We start from the raw sequence: 22,682 nt of genomic DNA, 5'->3' as shown, positions 1-22,682 counted from the left end.
ATCACAAACTTTTTCATTTTCCTCTAGTTTTTTTCCTGCAACTCTATCTCGGTTTAGCACATTCTCAAAATGTTCTGCCCATCTCTCTTTAACTCTTTCCTAATCCTAATTGTGGCCCCGTTTCTATCTTTAACTGGGACAAGTGTGGATTGATATATATATATATATATATATATATATATATATATATATATATATATATATATATATATATATATATATATATATATATATCCAATCTAACATGCTGACAGTCCTTCGATCTGGGGACGATCAAGTGGCTTTTTGTCAGTGGTTGAACGTTGTGTATGTTACAGAAAGCCCGTTGTCTCGGCTTAATTGAATAAATTGCTCTCCTTTGATGTCGACCTGCCGTTGTTTCCTTTATTTTCACTCGTCAAAATGGCACCGAAGTCTCCAGAGACTATAACGATGTCCTTCTTTGGAATGGTGTCAATAAGGCTCTGAACTTGAGAGTAGAAATCTTCAGACTATTCGTCCGGCCTTGGGGAATGGGGGAATTGAGCTGTACCACAGATAGGTTCCTGACCTTGCTTTCGAATCAGATCATCATCAGTTATTCTGAGAGAGACACGACTGACAGCAGTGATTTTCTTGCTACTTTCGTCTGGAAAAAGTTGACCTCTTTTTTATGTGGTCTATCTTGTCTTCCCAAGGGTACGAGAATTACAGCTCCTATCTGCTGTTCGCTGATGCTGGGTAGATGTGTTTCCGTGATATCAATAAAATCCCGCTTGAACCTGATTGGTTTGCGGAGGAGAAGATCTTTCTATTTATAACGGATTTGTCGAAAGTTGTCTAGATGTGTTCCCAACGCTGTTAGCTCTCAATACTTGGGCTACCCCGAATGTAGTGATTTTCGTCCGTTTTCCTGGGTGGGGAACGCGGTAGGACTAGCTGTTGACTCCATTTGTTGCCTGGTCATTACTCATGAAGAGGAAAAGTTTCTTGGCTACTTTCGAAGCAACAGCATGGAACTTGTCTCTGTTTCTACCCAGGACCGTTGACCCCCTTAAATGTATCTTCCACTCTTCGCATTTCTCCTCATAGGGATGATCATCCTGCTTGGTATTTTTGACAGCATCAAGTCATTTTATCACATTTCTGGGGATGAGTTTTATGTCTTCGAAACGTTTACATGCGTTGGTGGCCCCAGAAAGTTCCCTATTGGAAGAGCTCACCGCCTCCTCTTTCTGTATTGATCCACTAAACAAGGTTGCACCGGCTATTCAAGATTATCTGGACACTCTGTCACCCCTTATCCGTGCTCTTTTATTTCATATTTGAGCGTATCTCCGTGTCTGAAGGGTCCCCCCTTCCCACAACTCATTTCCCTGAAATCTTTCTTTGTGACATCCTCCCACCCCAACCGTGGACGACCAGCTTTCTCAACCTCTCTCTCATTGTCACGACATCTCAACCTTTATCTCATTGTAGCCCTAGAAAGCTCGATTGAACCACACTATTCGCACAGCCTACTGTTTGAAATACGGTCAGTCAGTCGATTACCCAGAACATCCGTAGGCAATTTCTCTGGAAAATAGCAAATATCTTGCAAATCTTCATCCGCTTTTCGGAGCGTTCATGCTTTAGAATCATATTTGACCACTATCATTACTGTAGCTCCCAATATTCTTATCTTGGTTTGCAGATTTATCTTTCTGTTCTTCCAAAGTTTTTTTCAACTGTAACAAAACACCCTGAGCCTTAGCTATTCTACTTTTCATATCTTCACTGCACCCGCCGTCTTATCTAATAATATCACCAAGGTAAGTGAAGCTGTCCACCTGATTAATCTTTTCGTTACCCAACTTCCTACTTTCATCTTCACTTAGTCCTAGCCCTGGCGACTTAGTCTTTTTAATAATAATAATTTATAAACCTATTGTAGCACCCTGAACTCGCAAAACCTCTAAAAGTGCATTTGTTTTACTCACACTTTCATCTCGGATGCTTAAATCATCAGCATAATCTAAGCCCAGGAAAGTTTTCCCTCCCGATTTGATTCGGTGTTCTCCCATTGCCTTTCCTGTGCTCCTTAAGAAAAAGTCCATCAAAACGATCCATATAGATGGAAATAGAGCACAGCCGTGCTTAACTCCTGATTTAATACGAAAGCAGGTACTAGCCTCATTTCCTACCTTAAATGCAGCAATGCTATTCTTGTACATGGCACTAATCACTTTAATGTGTTTGTCTAGTATACCATACAAGGATAATACCTTTGTTAAAGCTCTTATATCAACAGAATGGAACGCTTGGTCATGTATATAAAACTGAGGACTGAAGGTGTTTGATAACTCAAGCACTTCTCAATTATCAACATAAGAAAGAAAATTCGGTCGATATATCCTCCACCCTTTCTAAAACCGTATTGTTCTTCTCTTACAACTTTGTCTACAGCATCTCTCAGTCTAAAAAGTATCATATTACTAAGTAATTTGCTCCCTACAGAGACCAGGCTAATTCCTCGATAATTACCACACTCACTCTTATCACCTTTCTTATACAGTGTTTTAATTCGGGGTTTCCTAAAATCGCTAGGTACTTCCCCTTTTTCAAAAATCATGTTCACAATCTTCAGTAACTTATTTCTAACCTCAGAGCCACAATATTTAAGAAAATCATTTACCACACCATCAGGACCTGGGGCCCTATTATTTTTTAATCCTTTTAGTACTGTCGTTAAGTCTTCCCAACAAAACAGATCTTTCACATCTAAGATATCACAAACTTTTTCATTTTCCTCTAGTTTTTTTCCTGCAACTCTATCTCGGTTTAGCACATTTTCAACATGTTCTGCTCATCTCTCTTTAACTCTTTCCCAATACTAATCGTGGCCTCGTTTTTATATTTAACAGGGACAAGTGTGAATTGACTACTCCCTCTCCATTTATTAACATGCCAGTGCAACATTTTACTATTTATGCCGTCTATCTGCATCTCCCAGATCCTCGGCAATTTTATCCTGGCATCCACTTAACACCTCCTTAGTTCATATTTATTGCTTTCTTAGCTTTCTTTACATTCATCTTGTTTTCATATGATCTGTCACTCAGATAGTTCTTGTACAAGCCCATTCTCCTCTCTATTAAACATAAAGCTTTTTCACTAATATGCCTAGCTGCGTTCTCAACTTTCTTCCCCAAGACACCATAAGCAACTTACGAAATTATTTTCCCTACAGTTTTCCATCCATCTTCTACGTTATCAAATTTTAAACTCTCTACTTTAGTATTCAACTGTTCCTGAAAATTTTCTCTCAAATTCTCATCCTGGAGTCTACCAACATCATAACATCCCGGGAGGGAGTTACCCTTCCGAAATTTCAGCTTTGAATTAACCCTAGACACTACCCGATGGTGATGTTTACATTTATCATCAGTTACAGCACTCTGATATACCCTAGTATCTTGTACTAACCCTGTCAGTCTTCAGTTTACAATAACATAATCAACAAGGTTTGCTGTCTTACCATCACGTGAATACCACGTTAACTTAAGGGCCATTTTACGACCAAATGCTGTATTGATTATAACTAGATTGTTTTACCTACAAAATTGTAGCAGTCTGTAGCGATTACTGTTTTCTTTCCCTACACCAAATTTACCTAGCCTAGGACACCATCTATCCTTATTTCTACCGACCTCGGCGTTAAAATTTCCTAATAAAAACACCATATTTCTACCTGGGACCCTGTCTATTTGTCCTGCAACTGTAAGTAAAATTCATCTGAGTCACTACTATCTCCGTCAGTCGGTTTTACAGCGGCATATATTACTATAATTGATACCCTGCTTTTTTAGTCATGAAATGAGCGATTAGTCTTCTATTATTAATACCTACCCGGCCTAAACAAGACTTTGTAACTTCCTTATTTATCATGAGCCCCACTCCCCTGTCTATGTACCCCATCCATCCTGCCTGAGTAAATAAATTCTATCTTGCCTATTTTCATGCTTCCTGTCCCTGGGATAGGAGTTTCTGAAACTCCTAATAAGTCCAGTTCGAATCGTCTGAATTCGTTAGTCAAAATGTCGATATGATAGTTATTTTTTAACATGGTAATATTCCAAGTTCCGATTTTCATTTTCTTTAAATGATTTAAGTTATTTTGGTCTAAGGAAAAGCAATAATCAGTATTTTTACAAAGAACTTTTACCATTATAAAAGCTTGTAGACATAGTTATGTAAAATGCAGTAAATTTTGGAGGTTTTTCTAAAAAAAATCTGATTTGTCAACCGAAACTAGAATAATTCCTGAAAATTTTAAATAAAATACTTTTACTTAACTGCAAACTGCAAAAATATTTATGGTGTCTGAGCAATATTTTCCGGCCCATCTGGCAGATAAAAATAATTTCGCAAGAATTTGGATCTAAGATAGTAGTTTTCTGAAATTTAGACCCATTCCTTCTGGAAAAGCAAATTAGTTGATGCTAATTAGTACCGGGAGCACGGTGGCTTCGCCACTGGGCCCCTGCACTTGGCACGCGTCAGGCTTCTATATATAGATTCTCACTGTCACTTGTCTTCTAAACGCAGACAATTTGAGCCTTTTCTTGATGTAATGACGTCCAAATACACCTTAAATTAGAAGTATTGCCTTTGTAAAATTACGTTTTTTTTTTATTGTACCTTTAACTTTTGCCTCATATCGCCTTTTTGTCATTATGAAAGACATATCGCCGCACCTTTGTTTCTTTTAATTGTTCAGGTTCTGGGACAAAAACTTCATCTTTAATCTTTTTTGGGGGAATTTTGCCAACAGGGAGTCCCCTGCCAGGGCCCAATGTCCTCTGGAAAAACAAGAAGACACGTAAAAGTTTAAAAAAGAAAGAAAAAATTATCATGGAAATCCTGGTAGAAACTAAGCCTCTGGCAGACATTTCACCCTCTCCCCTCCCCTTTTTGAAAAGCACGGGGAGGTGATCTTTTATGTTACACTTAAAATGTTTTTACAAGTTGATGGGAGCTATTACCTCGCAACAACCATATTATGCGCTCAATCCGAAAATGTTCCCGGGAATGAAGGAACTTTGGGGATTAAATTCAAACATCCTTTTCGCGCCTCCTCTTATATCTATCTGAAGTCAAGTTAGGAAATTTTGGGCATGAATATAAACTTTTCATGGCTTCAGGCACCTCTTCCGCTCCCCTACGCAAAGACCCATTGGCCCTTCTCCATAATAGCCGATGTAAAATTATGCATAAACTTTCTCGTAAGCGCATTGAATAATATCGCCCTTAACTTCAAAAAGAAACTCTGGATATACCTCCATATTGGGAGATAACATCATAATTTTCTCTGAGAATGGTTCGATGAAGTTTGCACAATGAAAATTACTGTAAGTTGTTCTTCTGTTTAATATGTGCAGAGCATGCACTAAGGATGCAGGCGTGTACTCGGTAGCATGTATTAAAGATATGCAGGGAGCATGCTGGGACGTATCCAGGATTTTCTTCCGGGGGGGGGGGGGTTAAAAAGAATTTATCGTTCTGGGGAGTTTAATAAAAATAAACAAAACTGCATTAACAATTGGTTTATATTCATTTTTGTTACGTTTTTACGAGCCAGACAAACATTAGGGGGGGGGGGTGTTCAACCCCCCCCCCGGATATGGCCTTGGAATCATGCACTAAAAAAGAAGAATTCTGAGAAATTTTGTTTATCAAATTTCTACGGGAGTGTTCTAGAAAAAACTAAGGTTTGAGATATTCCATTTCAAAATTTATTTATGTCTTCTTGGCATTTGAAATTCTATTTAAAAGTTAAATTCCTTAGCAAAATCATATTCTTGAATGATTGACATCGCACGATATTTTATTTTCAAAGAATATATACATATGGTATCTATAAGGAACTTGGAATGGAAATGGCAAAATGATCACAACAAATTACTTTTCTGTCACTGTTTTTCTTGCCACGCAACTATACTTGACAATAGTTGAATATATTTGATTGCTAGTCTCAGAACTTCATTTTTGCTCAACTTCTTGTCCGGTGGATATGTTGGGACTAATTTTCTTAGCTCAGCAAAAGCACCACTAACATTTTGTTGTCGCCATCTTTCTCGACTTGTTATGCAGGGTTTCACGATTCTTCCAGAACTATCAATTCGATGTTCGGCCAATTCCCACCTGTGAAATATCACAATTAAACAGGATCATGTTTTATTTGGAATCATTATTTTTAACTTCTGAGTAATTTTAGTAGTGTATAGTAATTTATTTCGAAGGATATTTGACCTACTCGTGGGAGGGAGACTGGCATTTAAAGTGTATTTTTTTTTACTTACGTTTAAAAATTTTTCTTTTTACCTAAGTTGGAATCTTTGCTTTAAGTTGTTTTCTATTTTTTGGTTTAGAAAGTTCTTTCTTTTTCTCTAGAATCTTTATTTTTCATCTTTTATAACTAAGCGTTACCACAATTATCGCCCTGGCCCACACTTAACTATAACAAGTTAGTGACAAGTTAAGACCCCTTGCAAAGTTGAAGAACTGAGATGGAGAATTGCTACCACTATTACGATAAATACAAGTTCAAATAGGGATAACATCCTTTTAATAGATAGTGTTTCACAAACAGTGATAGAAATTCACAAAAAATACCAGATATTTCGATCACATATGCAGTGAACGTCATCAGTAGTAAAGCTTTTTACTACTGATGACGTAGTGACTACTCAGTCGTTTGACTACTGATGACGTTCACTGCATATGTCACCGAAATATCTGGTATTTTTTGTGAATTTCTATCACTGTTTGTGAAACACTGTCTATTAAAAGGATGTTATCCCTATTTGAACTTTTATTTGTCGTCATGGAAAGGCACCGTGGTCTCCGAAATTATCTGCTACCATTATTGCATTGAAGTGTGAAAGACATCTAAATATAAACATTTCCCTCCTGTGCCAATGTTAGGTATGTTAACACCAGTAGAAGTGACCCTAGTACTCGTGTCACGCACCCCTGCTGCCACCTACAACTTTTTTTAACACCATATATGAGCATAGAACCACGTGGTTTATGGTTTTCTCACTGAGAATTTGAAAAACAGGAATTTTCTCACTTGAAAAACCAGGAATTTTGATGTTTTTATGGTTTTTGTCAGTGAGAATGGAAAAACAGAAACTTTCTCACTTTCATGGATGTCAACAGCAATTTATGTATGTTTTATGGTTTTTGTCAGTGAGAATTTGAAAAACAGGAACTTTGTCACATTTATGGATGTCAACAGCAATTCATGTCTGTTTTATGGTTTTCTCACTGAGAATGAAAAAACAGGAATTTTCTCACTTGGAAAACCATAAACCACGTGGTCCTGTCACGAGTAGCACCTGTGAACTTGATTTACATAAAGTTCGCTGAGAGCGTGCACTTACAACAACAACAACATCAACCTTGGAACACCTGTGCTGTCGACCTCAATTCACCTATCGTGAATCAATAATTCCCCTTAGAAACAACAAATTAATGTCCCCTTTCTTGACAGATCAATCAATCAATGACATCATTTGTCAGACTTTAAAAATTTTCGCCTAGAAACATTTCTCCAGGAATAGATCCGAGTCATTAATGTCTTTGCCTCGGGAACAGTTCTACTGGTCGAACTCCAAAGGATATTAATAACCAAAGGCCATGGAAACAATTAGGCAAGAAACATCTTAGCGATGAATTGTTTTAGCGCGCGAAAAGGTTTCCTATTAATTGAAACGCGTTAGCGCAGAGATGCCAATAACAAAGGAACACGCTGAATTTGCGTTTATGGATTATTTGGGCGAAACCGTTTTAGACAGGTTATGGAACTATTTCGGCGAAACAGATAGAGACATTTTAAAAGAAGATTTTTGAAGAGATTTTAGAAGAGAATTTAATGGTGAAACTCTGTGGTCGTTATAATACACAAGTTTCATTTGAACAGTGTTGTGAGGTCCTCTAACCCAACCCCAAAGGGTTCCAATCCTCCTACCCCAACCCCAAAGGAAGCCACCGGTCCTCAAAGGCCCCCCAAGCTCCCAAAGGCCCTCCACCCCGTCCCCAAATGTCCCCCAGGCCCCCAACTGCCCCCCGGACACTCAAAGGCCCCCCAAGCTCCCAAAGGGCCACTGGTACCCCAAAGGCCCCCCCCCACCCCCACATGGCCTCCCCCGGGGCCCCACAGGCACCGCGAGCTGCCCACGGCCCCCCCGGGGCCCCAAGGCCCTCCCCCGGGCCCCAAATGTCCCCCAGGCATCCAAAGGCCATCCCTGTGCCCCAAAGGCCCTCCCTGTGCCCCAAAGGCCCTCAGCCGGCCCCCAAAGGTCCCCCGGGCCAGAGAAGCGCTGCCGGGATGCGCCGTGGGCCAGGAAAGCGCCGCAGGATGTGCCGCTGGGATGCGCCGTGGTTCAGGAAAGCGCCGCAGGGGATACACCGTAGGGAGGCACCGCAGGAAAGAGCCGCAGGATGCGCCGCAGGGATGCGCCGCAAAAAAAGTAAACTAAAAAGTAAAAATTTCGAAATTTTATCCCCCAAACGCCCTCCTCAGACCCCCAAAGGTCCTCCCCTGGTCCTCAAAGCTCCCCCGGGCACCCAAAGGACCACCCGGTCCTCAAGTGCCCCCGGATCCCCAAAGGTCCTCCCCGGGCCCCAAAGAGTCCCCTCTCCATTTTTTTAATGCTTTTTTATGGCTTTATTATATCTTTTCAGAACAAGTTCCAGAACCTATTTTCCAGATCCACTTTTCAGAACAACTTCAGAGCAAGTTACTTTCTTAATGTCCCTCCTAAACCCATTTTCTAACTTGAAGTACTTATCTTTTTCACCCACAACTATACTCTACAGCTTTTGGATACCTCAACACCAAGAAATATTTTTCAAAAGTCATTTCAGAGCAAGTTACTTTCTTGATGTCCCTCCTAAACCCATTTTGCAACTTGAAGGACTTATCTTTTTCACACTCAACTATACTCTACAGCTTTTTGGACACCTCAAAACCAAGAAATACTTTTCAAAGACCATTTCAGAGCAAGTTACTTTCTTAATGTCACTCCTAAATCCATTTTCCAACTTGAAGCACTTATCTTTTTCACTCACAACTATACTTTACAGCTTTTGGGATACCTCAACACCAAGAAATACATTTCAAAGACCATTTCAGAGCAAGATACTTTCCTAATGTCCCTTCTAAACCCATTTTCCAACTTGAAGTACTTATCTTTTTCACCCGAAACTATACTTTACACCTTTTTGGTTACCTCAACACCAAGAAATACTTTTCAAAGACCATTTCAGAGCAAGTTGCTTTCCTAATGTCCCTTCTAAACCCATTTTCCAACTTGAAGTACTTATCTTTTTCACTCGCAACTATACTTTACAGCTTTTTTTGATACCACAACACCAAGAAATACTTTTCAAGGACCATTTCAGAGCAAGTTCCTTTCCTAATGTCCCTACTAAACCCATTTTCCAACTTGAAGTAATTATCTTTTTCAACCGCAACTATACCTTACAGCTTTTTGGATACCTCAAAACCAAGAAATACTTTTCAAAGACCATTTCAGAGCAAGTTACTTTCTTAATGTCCCTCCTAAACCAAGTTTCCAACCTGAAGTACTTATCTTTTTCATCACAACTATACTTGGCAGCTTTTTGGATACCTCAACACCAAGAAATACTTTTCAAAGACCATTTCAGAGCAAGTTAATTTCTTAATTTCACTCCTAAGCCCATTTTCCAACTTGAAGTACTTTTCATTTTCACCCGCAAATATACAATACACATTTTTTGATCCATCAACACCAAGAAATAATTTTCAAGGACCATTTCAGATCAAGTTACTTTCCTAATGTCCCTTCTAAACCCATTTTCCACCTTGAATTACTTATCTTTTTAAACCAAAAATATACTTTACAGATTTTTGGATGCTTCAACACCAAGAAATAATTTTCAAAGACCATTTCAGAGCAAGTTACTTTCTTAATTACACTCCTAAACCCATTTTCCAACTTGAAGTACTTGTCTTTTTGATCACAACTATACCCTACAGCTTTTTGGTTACCTCAACACCAAGAAATACTTTTCAAAGACCATCTCAGAGAAAGTTACTTTCTTAATGTCACTCCTAAACCCATTTTGCAACTTGAAGTACTTATCTTTTTCACCCGAAACTATACTTTACAGCATTTTGGATACCTCAACACCAAGAAATACTTTTCAAAGACCATATCATAGCAAGTTACTTTCTTAATGTACCTCATAAACCCATTTTCCAAATTTAAGTACTTATCTTTTTCATCACAACGAAACCTTACAGCTTTTTGTATACCTCAACTCCAAGAAATACTTTTCAAAGACCATTTCAGATCAAGTTACTTTCTTAATGTCCCTCCTAAACCCATTTTACAACTTGAATTACTTATCTTTTTCATCCACAACTATACTTTACAGCTTTTTGGATACCGCAACACCAATAAATACTTTTCAAAGACCATTTCAGAGAAAGTTACTTTCTTAATGTCCCTTCTAATCCAATTTTTCAACATGAAGTACTTATCTTTTTCATCCTCACCTATAATTTACAGGTTTTTGGATACTTCAACACCAAAAAATACTTTTCAAAGACCATTTCAGAGCAAGTTACTTTCCTAATGTCCCTCCTAAACCTATTTTGCAACTTGAAGTACTTATCTTTTTCCCCACAACTATACTTTACAGCTTTTTGGATACCTCAACACCAATAAATACTTTTCAAAGACCATATTCAGAGCAAGTTACTTTCTTAATGTCCCTTCTAACCCCAATTTCCAACTTGAAGTACTTATCTTTTTGACCCAGAACCATACTTATACAGCTTTTTGGTTACCTCAACACTAAGAAATACTTTTCAAAGACCATTTCAGAGCCAGTTACTTTCTTAATGTCCATCCTAAACCCATTTTGCAACTTGAAGTACTTATCTTTTTCACCCACTTTCTCAATGAAAAAGAAATTAGTTTTTAATCAATTCTATTTTTCCAAATAATATAAAAATTTTCCACTTCGGTTCAGATTTTTCTCAAGGGGATGAAAAAAATTAAAATAATGTTCCAAATTTTCTCAACAAAGTAAAGAAAAGTTTATGATCTCTTCTGAATTTTACCAAAGAACACGCTCCAATTCTAATTTCTCCAGAGAAAACAAAAATCTTCCAATTCAGTTCTATATTTCACAAAGACATAAAGAAATTTAAAGTTCAATTCTAATTTTTCGGTGGAAGATAGAAAAAGTAATACCAAACTTGTGAATATTTTCCTGGAAGATTAAAAGTTCTTGTCCAATTTAAAATTTTCTCAACGAAGTGAAGAAAAGTTCAAGTTCTCTTCTGAACTGTACCAAAGAACACACTTCAATGCTAATTTCTCCAGAGAAAACAAAAATCTTCCACTTAAATTCTTAATTTCACAAAGACATAAAGAAATTTAAAGTTCAATTCTAAATTTTTCGGTGGAAGATGGAAAAAGTAATACCATACTTGTGAATATTTTCTCGGAAGATAAAAAGCTCTAGTTCAATTTACAATTTCCTCAACGAAGTGAAGAAAAGGTCAAGTTCTCTTCTGAATTTTACTAAAGAAAACAATACAATTCTAATTTCACCAGAGAAAATAAAAATCTTCCACTTCAGTTCTTTATTTCACAATGACATAAAGAAATTTAGAGTTCAATTCTAAATTTTTCGGCGGAAGATAGAAAAAGTAATACTATACTTGTGAATATTTTCATGGAAGATAAAAATTTCTAGTTTTATTTACAATTTCCTCAACGAAGTGAAGGAAAGTTCATGTTCTCATCTTAATTTTACTAAAGAACACAATTCCAGTCTAATTTCACCAGATAAAATAAAAATCCTTCACTTAAGTTCTTTATTTCTCAATGACATAAAGAAATTTAAAGTTCATTTCTAAATTTGTTGGTCGAAGATAGAAAATGTAATACCATACTTGTGAATATTTTCATGGAAGACGAAAAGTTCTACTTCAATTTTAAATTTTCTCAAAGAAGTGAAGAAAAGTTCAAGTTCTCTTCTGAACTTTACCAAAGAACACAATTCAATTCTAATTTCTCCAGAGAAAATAAAAATCTTCCACTTAAGTTCTTTATTTCACAATGACATACAGAAATTTAAAGTTCAATTCTAATTTTTGGTGGAAGATAGAAAAAGTAATACCATACTTGTTAATATTTTCCCGGAAGATAAAAAGTTATAGTTCAATTTACAATTTCCTCAACGAAGTGAAGAAAAGGTCAAGTTCTCTTCTGAATTTTACTAAAGAACACAATTCAATTCTAATTTCTCCATAGAAAACAAAAAACTTCCACTTAAGTTCTTTATTTAACAATGACATAAAGAAATTTAAAGTTCAATTCTAAGTTTTTCGGTGGAAGATAGAAAAAGTAATACTATACTTGTGAATATTTTACCGGAAGATAAAAAGTTCTAGTTCAATTTAAAATTTACACAACGAAGTGAAGAAAAGTTCAAGTTCTCATCTGAATTTTACTAAAGAACACAATTCAATTCTAATTTCACCAGAGAAAATAAAAATCTTCCACTTCACCTCTTTATTTCACAAGGACATAAAGAAATTTAAAGTTCAATTCTAAATTTATCCATGGAAGATAGAAAAAGTAATACCATACTTCAGAATATTTTCACGGAAGATAAAAAGTTCTAGTTCAATTAAAATTTTCTCGACATAGTGAAGAAAAGTTCAAGTTCTCTTCTGAACTTTACCAAAGATCACACTTCAATTCTAATTTCTCCAGAGAAAATAAAAAATATTCCATTTCAGTTTTAAGTTCCCCAAATAAATAAAGAAATTTAAAGTTCTATTCTAAATTTTTAGATGAAAGAAAGAAAAAGTAATACTATGATTGTGATTATTTTACATGAAGATCAAAATTTTCACTTTATTTATATTTTTTCTTAAATTTGGTTCTGATTTTTCTCAAAGAAATAAAAATTTAAAGTTCTGTTCCAAATTTTTCATAGAAGATAGAAAAAGTTATACATTGATTGTGAATATTCAACATGAAGATAAGGAACTCCACTTTAATTCAGAGTTTTCTCGAAGAAGTGCAAAATGTTCATGTTCTCTTCTGAATTTTCTTAAAGAAGAGAAAAAAGTTGGCTCAATTCTGAATTTTACCCCTGAAAATGAAAAAACCTTCCACTTCAATTCAAAAGTTCTCAAAGACATAAAATTTAATTGTCAGTTCTAAGCTTTTCTGTAGAAGATAGGAAAAGTTATAATATGATTTTGATTATTTTCCAGTGAAGATAAAAAGTTTCACTTAAATTCTAATTTTCTTAAATTCAGTTCCGATTTTTTTCAAAGAGCTAAAAAATTTAAATTGTTTAAGTTAGTTTATGTTAACTTATCATGAGCGCTCATGATAAGTTAACCTAACCTTTTCCGGCGAGTATGGTTAGGTTAGGCTAGATTAAGTTAGGTTAGGTTATGTTAGGTTAGGTTAGCCCACGTACGCTTCACTTAGGTTAGCTTAGCTTAGGTGAGAGACAGGCAAAAAGTTAGGTGTATGATTAGGATAGGTTCGGTTAGATTAAGTTAGGTGAGGATCAGTTAGGTTCGGCTAGGTTAGCCTACGTCCGCGCGCGTACGTAGGCTAACCTAGCCTAACCTAACTTAACCTAACCTAACTTAATCTAACCTAACCTAACCTAATCATACACCTAACTTTTTGCTTGTCTCTCACCTAAGCTAAGCTAACCTAAGTGAAGCGTACGTGTGCTAACCTAACCTAACTTAACCAAACCTAACCATACTCGCCGGAAAAGGTTAGGTTAACTTATCATGAGCGCTCATGATAATTTAACCTAACATAACTTAAACAATTTAAATTTTTAATCTCTTTGAAAAAAATCGGAAATGAATTTAATAAAATTAGAATTAAAGTGAAACTTTTTATCTTCACTGGAAAATAATCAAAATCATAGTATAACTTTTCCTATCTTCTACAGAAAAGTTTAGAACTGAAATTTAAATTTTTATGTCTTTGAGAAATTTTGAATTGAAGTGGAAGGTTTTTTCATTTTCATGGGTAAAATTCAGAATTGAGCTAACTTTTTCTCTTCTTTAAGAAAATTCAGAAGAGAACTTGAACATTTTGCGCTTCTTCGAGAAAACTCTGAATTAAAGTGGAGTTCTATATGTTCATGTTGAATATTCACAATCAATGTATAACTTTTTCTATCTTCTATGAAAAATTTGGAACAGAACTTTAAATTTTTTATTTCTTTGAGAAAAATCAGAATCAAATTTAAGAAAAATTATAAATAAAGTGAAACTTTTGATCTTCATGGAAAATAATCACAATCATAGTATTACTTTTTCTTTCTTTCAGCTAAAAATTTAGAATAGAACTTTAAATTTCTTTATTTCTTTGGGGACCTTAAAACTGAAATGGAATATTTTTTATTTTCTCTGGAGAAACTAGAATTGAAGTGTGATCTTTGGTAAAGTTCAGAAGAGAACTTGAACTTTTCTTCACTATGTCGAGAAAATTTTAATTGAACTAGAACTTTTTATCTTCCGTGAAAATATTCACAAGTATGGTATTAATCTTTCTATCTTCCAATGATAAATTTAGAATTGAACTTTAAATTTCTTTATTTCCTTGTGAAATAAATAGGTGCAGTGGAAGATTTTAATTTTATCTGGTGAAATTAGAACTGAATTGTGTTCTGTAGTAAAATTAAGATGAGAACTTGAACTTTTCTTCACTTCGTTGAGTAAATTTTAAATTGAACTAGAACTTTTTATCTTCAGGTAAAATATTCACAAGTATAGTATTACTTTTTATATCTTCCACCGAAAAACTTAGAATTGAACTTTAAATTTCTTTATGTCTTTGTGAAATAAAGAACTTAAGTGGAAGATTTTTGTTTTCTCTGGAGAAATTAGAATTGAATTGTGTTCTTTAGTAAAATTCAGAAGAGAACTTGACCTTTTCTTCACTTCGTTGAGGAAATTGTAAATTGAACTAGAACTTTTTATCTTCCGGGAAAATATTCACAAGTATGGTATTACTTTTTCTATCTTCCATCAAAAATTAGAATTGAACTTTAAATTTCTTTATGTCTTTGTGAAATTAAGAACTTAAGTGGAAGATTTTTATTTTCTCTGGAGAAATTAGAATTGAATTGTGTTCTTTTGTAAAGTTCAGAAGAGAACTTGAACTTTTCTTCACTTATTTGAGAAAATTTAAAATTGAACTGGAACTTTTCATCTTCCATGAAAATATTCACAAGTATGGTATTACTTTTTCTATCTTCCACCGAAAAATTTAGAAATGAATTTTAAATTTCTGTATGTCATTGTGAAATAAAGAACTTAAGTGGAAGATTTTTATTTTCTTTGGTGAAATTATAATTGAATTGTGTTCTTTAGTAAAATTCATAAGAGAACTTGAACTTTTCTTCACTTCGTTGAGGAAATTGTAAATTGAACTAGAACTTTTTATCTTCCATGAAAATATTCACAAGTATGGTATTACTTTTTCTATCTTCCGCCGAAAAATTTAGAATTGAACTTTAAATTTCTTTATGTCATTGTGAAATAAAGAACTGAAGTGGAAGATTTTTATTTTCTCTGGTGAAACTAGAACTGTATTGTGTTCTTTAGTAAAATTCAGAAGAGAACTTGACCTTTTCTTCACTTCGTTGAGGAAATTGTAAATTGAACTAGAGCTTTTTATCTTCCGGGAAAATATTCACAAGTATTGTATTACTTTTTCCATCTTCCACCGAAAAATTTAGAATTGAACTTAAAATTTCTTTATGTCTTTGTGAAATTAAGAATTTAAGTGGAAGATTTTTGTTTTCTCTGGAGAAATTAGCATTGAAGTGTGTTCTATGGTAAAGTTCAGAAGAGAACTTGAACTTTTCATCACTTCGTTGAGAAAATTTTAAATTGGACAAGAACTTTTCATCTTCCAGGAAAATATTCACAAGTTTGGTATTACTTTTTCTATCATCCACCGAAAAATTAGAATTGAACTTTAAATTTCTTTATGTCTTTGTGAAATAAAGAAATGAATTGGAAGATTTTTTTTTTCTCTGGAGAAATTAGAATTGGAGCGTGTTCTTTGGTAAAATTCAGAAGAGATCATAAACTTTTCTTCACTTTGTTGAGAAAATTTGGAACATTATTTTAAATTTTTTCATCCCCTTGAGAAAAATCTGAACCGAAGTGGAAAATTTTTATATTTTTTGGAAAAATAAAATTGATTAAAAACTAATTTCTTTTTCATTGAGAAAGTGGGTGAAAAAGATAAGTACTTCAAGTTGCAAAATGGGTTTAGGATGGACATATGAAAGTAACTTTCTCTGAAATTGTATTTGATAAGTATTTCTTTGTGATTAGGTATCCAATTAGCTTCACATTAGAGTTGTGGGTGATAAATTCAAGGCTTTAATTCTGGAATGTGTTTTTAGAAGTGAAATAAAGGAAGTAGCTTGCTATGAAATTGACATTGAAATGTATTTCATGGTGTTGAGGTAACCAAAAGGATGTAAAGTCTAGTCGGGGTTAAAAATCTAAGTAATTAAATTTGATAAAAAGGTTTAGGAGGTACCTTAATAAAGTAACTTGCTCTGAAATGGTCTTTGAAAAGTATTTCTTGGTGTTGAGGTAACCAAAAAGCTGTAAAGTATAGTTGTGGGTGAAAAAGATAAGTACTTCAAGTTGGAAAATGGGTTTAGGAGTGAGATTAAGAAATTAACTTTCTCTGAAATTGTCTTTGAAAAGTATTTCTTGGTGTTGAGGTAAACAAAAAGCTGTAAAGTATATTTGTGAGTGAAAAAGATAAGTAATTCAAGTTGCAAAATGAGTTTAGGAGGGACATTAAGAAAGTAACTTGCTCTGAAATGGTCTTTGAAAAGTATTTCTTGGTGTTAAGTTATCAAAAAAGCTGCATGGTATAGTTGTGATGAAAAAGATAAGTACTTAAATTTGGAAAATGTGTTTATGAGGGACATTAAGAAAGTAACTTGCTCTGAATGGTCTTTGAAAAGTATTTCTTGGTGTTGAGGTATCCAAAATGCTGTAAAGTATAGTTTCGGCTGAAAAAGATAAGTACTTCAAGTTGCAAAATGGGTTTAGGAGTGACATTAAGAAAGTAACTTTCTCTGAGATGGTCTTTGAAAAGTATTTTTTGGTGTTGAGGTAACCAAAAAGCTGTAGGGTCTAGTTGTGATCAAAAAGATATGTACTTCAAGTTGGACAATGGGTTTAGGAGTGAAATTAAGAAAGTAACTTGCTCTGAAATGGTCTTTGAAAAGTATTTCTTGGTGTTGAGGTATCCAAAAAGCTGTAAAGTATAGTTGTGTGTGAAAATTATAAGTACTTCAAGTTGCAAAATTGTTTTAGTAGGGACATTAAGAAAGTAACTTGCTCTGAAATGGTCTTTGAAAAGTATTTCTTGGTTTTGAGGTAACCAAAAAGCTGTAAATTATAGTTGTGATGAAAAATATAAGTACTTCAAGTTGGAAACTGGGTTTAGGAGGGACATTAAGAAAGTAACTTGCTCTGAAATGGTCTTTGAAAAGTATTTCTTGGTTTTGAGGTATCCAAAAAGCTGTAAGGTATAGTTGAGGTTGAAAAAGATAAGTACTTCAAGTTGGAAAATGGGTTTAGAAGGGACATTAGGAAAGCACCTTGCTCTGAAATAGTCCTTGAAAAGTATTTCTTGGTTTTGAGGTATACAAAAAAGCTGTAAAGTATAGTTGCGAGTGAAAAAGATAAGTACTTCAAGTTGGAAAATGGGTTTAGAAGGGACATTAGGAAAGCAACTTGCTCTGAAATGATCTTTGAAAAGTATTTCTTGGTGTTAAGGTAACCAAAAAGGTGTAAAGTATAGTTTCGGGTGAAGTACTTCAAGTTGGAAAATGGGTTTAGGATGGACATTAAGAAAGTAACTTGCTCTGAAATGGTCTTTGAAAAGTATTTCTTGGTGTTGAGGTATCCCAAAAGCTTTAAAGTATAGTTGTGAGTGAAAAAGATAAGTGCTTCAAGTTGGAAAATGGATTTAGGAGTGACATTAAGAAAGTAACTTGCTCTGAAATGGTCTTTGAAAAGTATTTCTTGGTGTTGAGGTGTCCAGAAAGCTGTAGAGTATAGTTGAGGGTGAAAAAGATAAGTACTTCAAGTTGCAAAATGGGTTTAGGAGGGACATCAAGAAAGTAACTTGCTCTGAAATGACTTTTGAAAAATATTTCTTGGTGTTGAGGTATCCAAAAGCTGTAGAGTATAGTTGTGGATGAAAAAGATAAGTACTTCAAGTTCGAAAATGGGTTTAGGAGGGACATTAAGAAAGTAACTTGCTCTGAAGTTGTTCTGAAAAGTGGATCTGGAAAATAGGTTCTGGAACTTGTTCTGAAAAGATATAATAAAGCCATAAAAAAGCATTAAAAAAATGGAGAGGGGACTCTTTGGGGCCCGGGGAGGACCTTTGGGGATCCGGGGGCCCTTGAGGGCCGGGTGGTCCTTTGGGTGCCCGGGGAGCTTTGAGGACCAGGGGAGCACCTTTGGGGGTCTGATGAGGGCGTTTGGGGGATAACATTTCGAAATTTTTACTTTTTAGTTTACTTTTTTTGCGGCGCATCCCTGCGGTGCATCCAGCGGTGCTTTCCTGCGGTGCCTCCCTGTGGCACATCCCCCGTGGCGCTTTCCTGACCCGCAGCGCATCCCTGCAGCACATCCTGCGGCGCTTTCCTGGCCCACGGCGCATCCCGGCAGCGCTTCTCTGGTCCGGGGGACCTTTGGGGGCCGGCTGAGGGCCTTTGGGGCACAGGGAGGGCCTTTGGGGCACAGGGATGGCCTTTGGATGCCTGGGGGACATTTGGGGCCGGGTGGAGGGCCTTGGGGCCCCCGTTGGTCCTTGGGGAGCTCGTTGTGCCGTTGGGGGGCCCGGGGATGGCTTTTGGGGGTGTGGGTGGGCCTTTGGGGCGCCGTTGGCCCTTTGGGAGCTTGGGGGGCCTTTGAGTGTCCGGGGGGGCAGTTGGGGGCCTGGGGGACATTTGGGGACCGGTGGAGGGCCTTTGGGAGCTTGGGGGGCCTTTGAGGACCGGTGGCTTCCTTTGGGGTTGGGGTAGGAGGATTGGAACCCTTTGGGGTTGGGTTAGAGGACCTCACAACACTGTTCAAATGAAACTTGTGTATTATAACGACCACGGAGTTTCACCATTAAATTCTCTTCTAAAATCTCTTCAAAAATCTTCTTTTAAAATGTCTCTATCTGTTTCGCCGAAATAGTTCCATAACCTGTCTAAAACGGTTTCGCCCAAATAATCCATAAACAAAAATTCAGCGTGTTCCTTTGTTATTGGCATCTCTGCGCTAACGCGTTTCAATTAATAGGAAACCTTTTCGCGCGCTAAAACAATTCATCGCTAAGATGTTTCTTGCCTAATTGTTTCCATGGCCTTTGGTTATTAATATCCTTTGGAGTTCGACCAGTAGAACTGTTCCCGAGGCAAAGACATTAATGATTTGGATCTATTCCTGGAGAAATGTTTCTAGGCGAAAATTTTTAAAGTCTGACAAATGATGTCATTGATTGATTGATTTGTCAAGAAAGGGGAAATTAATTTGTTGTTTCTAAGGGGAATTATTGATTCACGATAAGTGAATTGAGGTCGACAGCACAGGTGTTCCAAGGTTGATGTTGTTGTTGTTGTAAGTGCACGCTCTCAGCGAACTTTATGTAAATCAAGTTCACAGGTGCTACTCGTGACAGGACCACGTGGTTTATGTGACAAAGTTCCTGTTTTTTAATTATCAGTGAGAAAACCATAAAACAGACATGAATTGCTGTTGAGATCCATAAATGTGACAAAGTTCCTGTTTTTCAAATTCTCACTGACAAAAACCATAAAACATACATAAATTGCTGTTGACATCCATGAAAGTGAGAAAGTTTCTGTTTTTCCATTCTCACTGACAAAAACCATAAAAACATCAAAATTCCTGGTTTTTCAAGTTAGAAAATTCCTGTTTTTTCATTCTCAGTGAGAAAACCATAAACCACGTGGTTCTATGCTCATATATGGTGTTAAAAAAAGTTGTAGGTGGCAGCAGGGGTGCGTGACACGAGTACTAGGGTCACTTCTACTAACACCTGAAAACTGCCATTCAAAGATTTCTATTTCGGTTCCTCCGAAGCTGCGAAATTTCTAGGACAGTGTTACATTTTCATCACTGTTGCCACGTTGAACCGCGAGAATAAATAAGCAAAAGCAATTATTAAATTTAAAAATGCTTTTTGTTGTAGAAAGTCAGATATTAACAGTCTTTTGATTCCCAAAGACAACTACACCTCTAAAGGAAAGCTATACCTTCTTAAGCAGGTGCTTGGTGCCATATGTTTTTAGCTTATATTTTACCGAAGTTTTTTTTTTATTTCTGGCATGTTACTGCCGAAAACTGCATATTGATGTCTTTTTCATTCAAAATTCAGATCCTAATTTATCCTAATTTTTGATGATTGTATGGCTGTCTTACTTTCGACTTAATAAATTCATACAATCAAATTTCAACATTACGGTACTGTCCTAGATACTTTACTAAGGCGTTTCTTACCTCAATTGACTATGGCTAGATAGCTGACTTAAATTGTTGGCACCTATACTATCTCCTTGGACAAGAGTTGCAACATCTTCGTGGTCGGAGTCGCAGAGTTCAGAGCCATATTCAAATTCTGAGCTGTCATCGTCCTCTGTTGAAAATTTTCCATTAGGGCTGCTTGCGATTTGATCATTAAGCAACTCTTCCCTCCCATCAATAGAGTAGCAGCATGATCCTGAACCTTTGAACATTGCTAAAAAGTGAATAAAAAGACAGGCTTTATTTAACAAAAAAGCGTTGTGCCAAAGACTGTCGCAGAACCAGTAATGCTGAGAGCAACATGCACACAAAATGTAGCATAAAGAAGAAGGGAATAATTTAGACAAAAATAATGTGTAAAATGCATACTACTGCTACTATTATTACTAACAACTCGCAGCAGCACCAAGCCGCTTGTAACCAACACGGTTGCGCACACCTCCCCTCCATCCCAATCCATTCGAAGCTTCTCTCTTCCCTCCCAAGAAGTTCCATTTTTTTGTCAATTTTTCTTTGCGACCTCACCCCACTTCGTTCAGGGATGACCTGCTTGTCTTCCTGCTAAGGCTTCGTTTAACTCTAGATCGATGGCCGATATGGACACTTTCTGGCAACATGTCATCCTTCCTGTGCAAAATGTTTCCTACCATCTCAACCTTTCTCTCATTGTAGCCAGGAAATTTTTACTGGGCTTAAAGAACTAGGACCAAAAATGAGACATTCCCTTTCAGTCACTTAGCTTTGAAAGCCTATGTAAAGTAAAACTCACAAGGCTGGATAAAATCGTTCTTGGGCCACACATTAAGGGAAGAAGAAGAAGCAACAGTTGATCAAAACCGCCTGGATGCGTTTTTAGGGAAAGTGAAATAGAACCACCTTTTTTGTCCAGTTTGTTGTTTTAAATATAATCAGTGAAACGGTCTCCCAAAACTGCCCGTAGACAGTTCCTCTGGAAAACATCTATCCAGTTGTATTGGTAGTATAAGTTACATAAAGTCTTAAGCTATATTTTAGTATTTCCTTAATCAGCTCAAATTAAGAAGATGTGTTACCTCAAAAATTGAAACTTAGCCAAAGAAAGCCCTAATTTGCTGAAAAATACTATTTATAAAATTTAGCCTAAAAGAGTGGTATTCGTGTCGAACTAATTCAATAAATAGCATATGGTTAGTTTTTTAAAAGGCAGAAAGACGGTTACGTCTTAGAGGATACAAAAAAAAAGTATCAAAATTTGGTTACAAAATGATGTCTGATGATGTCAAATTGATGTCTGAGTTTTAAAAGGTGGAAAAATATTCTTTTTCAAAGTTGAAATAAAGACAACGTGTTTCCAAGCTACGAAAGAAAATCGTTAGAAAAAATTTGAACTTGTGCTGGAAGGACAGTGACGATGTGTACCTTTCCCTATCTCTCCCTTTCTTTAGTCCTCCAAGCCACATTTTTCCTCATTCACTTGTACTTTTTCAACTCCTGAAATTTTAAACTCGATATATCTAGCCATTCTGGAGATATTGGATATCAATTTTCACAACATCTATGCCTTCGTTTTATGGGGTTACTAAAAAAATCCAAATTTTTAACTAGAAGTCGTTTAACTTATTCAAAGAACGGTCTTAATTAAATTTATGAATTTCTAACTTGTCGTTAACTCACTAATGGAATGGTCATTTTAAGCTATAATATACTACCTGTGGGCAAATTTATTTTGAAATATTTGATAATGTATTTACTAAAAAATATAAAGTTTTCTGTAAGTCGTTAAATCAATAGTAGAACGATCTTCTCGTATCATAAAATAGTCTGTTAAGATCTGGAAAGCTGCCAATAGGGCTTTGCCTGTCTTATTATATTTTTTTTATTTAAAATTTTTTTATATCGTTCAGTTTTAGATTATTTATTTCTTCACGGTGAGGTCGTCTTGTTGGATACAGGAGAAATGTGTTTGTTGTTATTATCCTGTTTCTTCCTACTAACCATAGACTCGTTGTTCTTTTCAAGATTTTCTTCATTGTTTGTC

The 22,682-nt window shown here is 35.9% G+C and overlaps 2 protein-coding genes across 3 annotated transcripts in view; one reads left to right on the top strand and one right to left on the bottom strand.

Annotated features, from left to right (window-relative positions):
• Positions 1-22,682, top strand: part of LOC148949815 (uncharacterized) — a 125,032-nt gene that overhangs the window by 40,433 nt on the left and 61,917 nt on the right. The window lies entirely within an intron of this gene.
• The window catches only part of LOC148949816 (helix-loop-helix protein 2-like), a 50,829-nt gene continuing 33,977 nt past the window's right edge, over positions 5,831-22,682 (bottom strand). The window contains exons 2-3 of the mRNA XM_089093768.1: positions 20,642-20,879; positions 5,831-6,162 (exon numbers count right to left, since the gene is read on the bottom strand). Of these exons, the coding sequence (XP_088949894.1) occupies positions 5,931-6,162; positions 20,642-20,877 (468 nt within the window). The 5' untranslated portion in view covers positions 20,878-20,879 and the 3' untranslated portion in view covers positions 5,831-5,930. The remainder of the gene's footprint in view (positions 6,163-20,641; positions 20,880-22,682) is intronic.

The sequence above is a fragment of the Artemia sp. Qi Xiang Cuo genome, chromosome 8 (genome assembly GCF_049724085.1).
Source record: "Artemia sp. Qi Xiang Cuo chromosome 8, ASM4972408v1, whole genome shotgun sequence".
Lineage (NCBI taxonomy): Eukaryota > Metazoa > Arthropoda > Branchiopoda > Anostraca > Artemiidae > Artemia > Artemia sp. Qi Xiang Cuo.
This window is presented reverse-complemented; position numbering and strand designations above follow the sequence as displayed.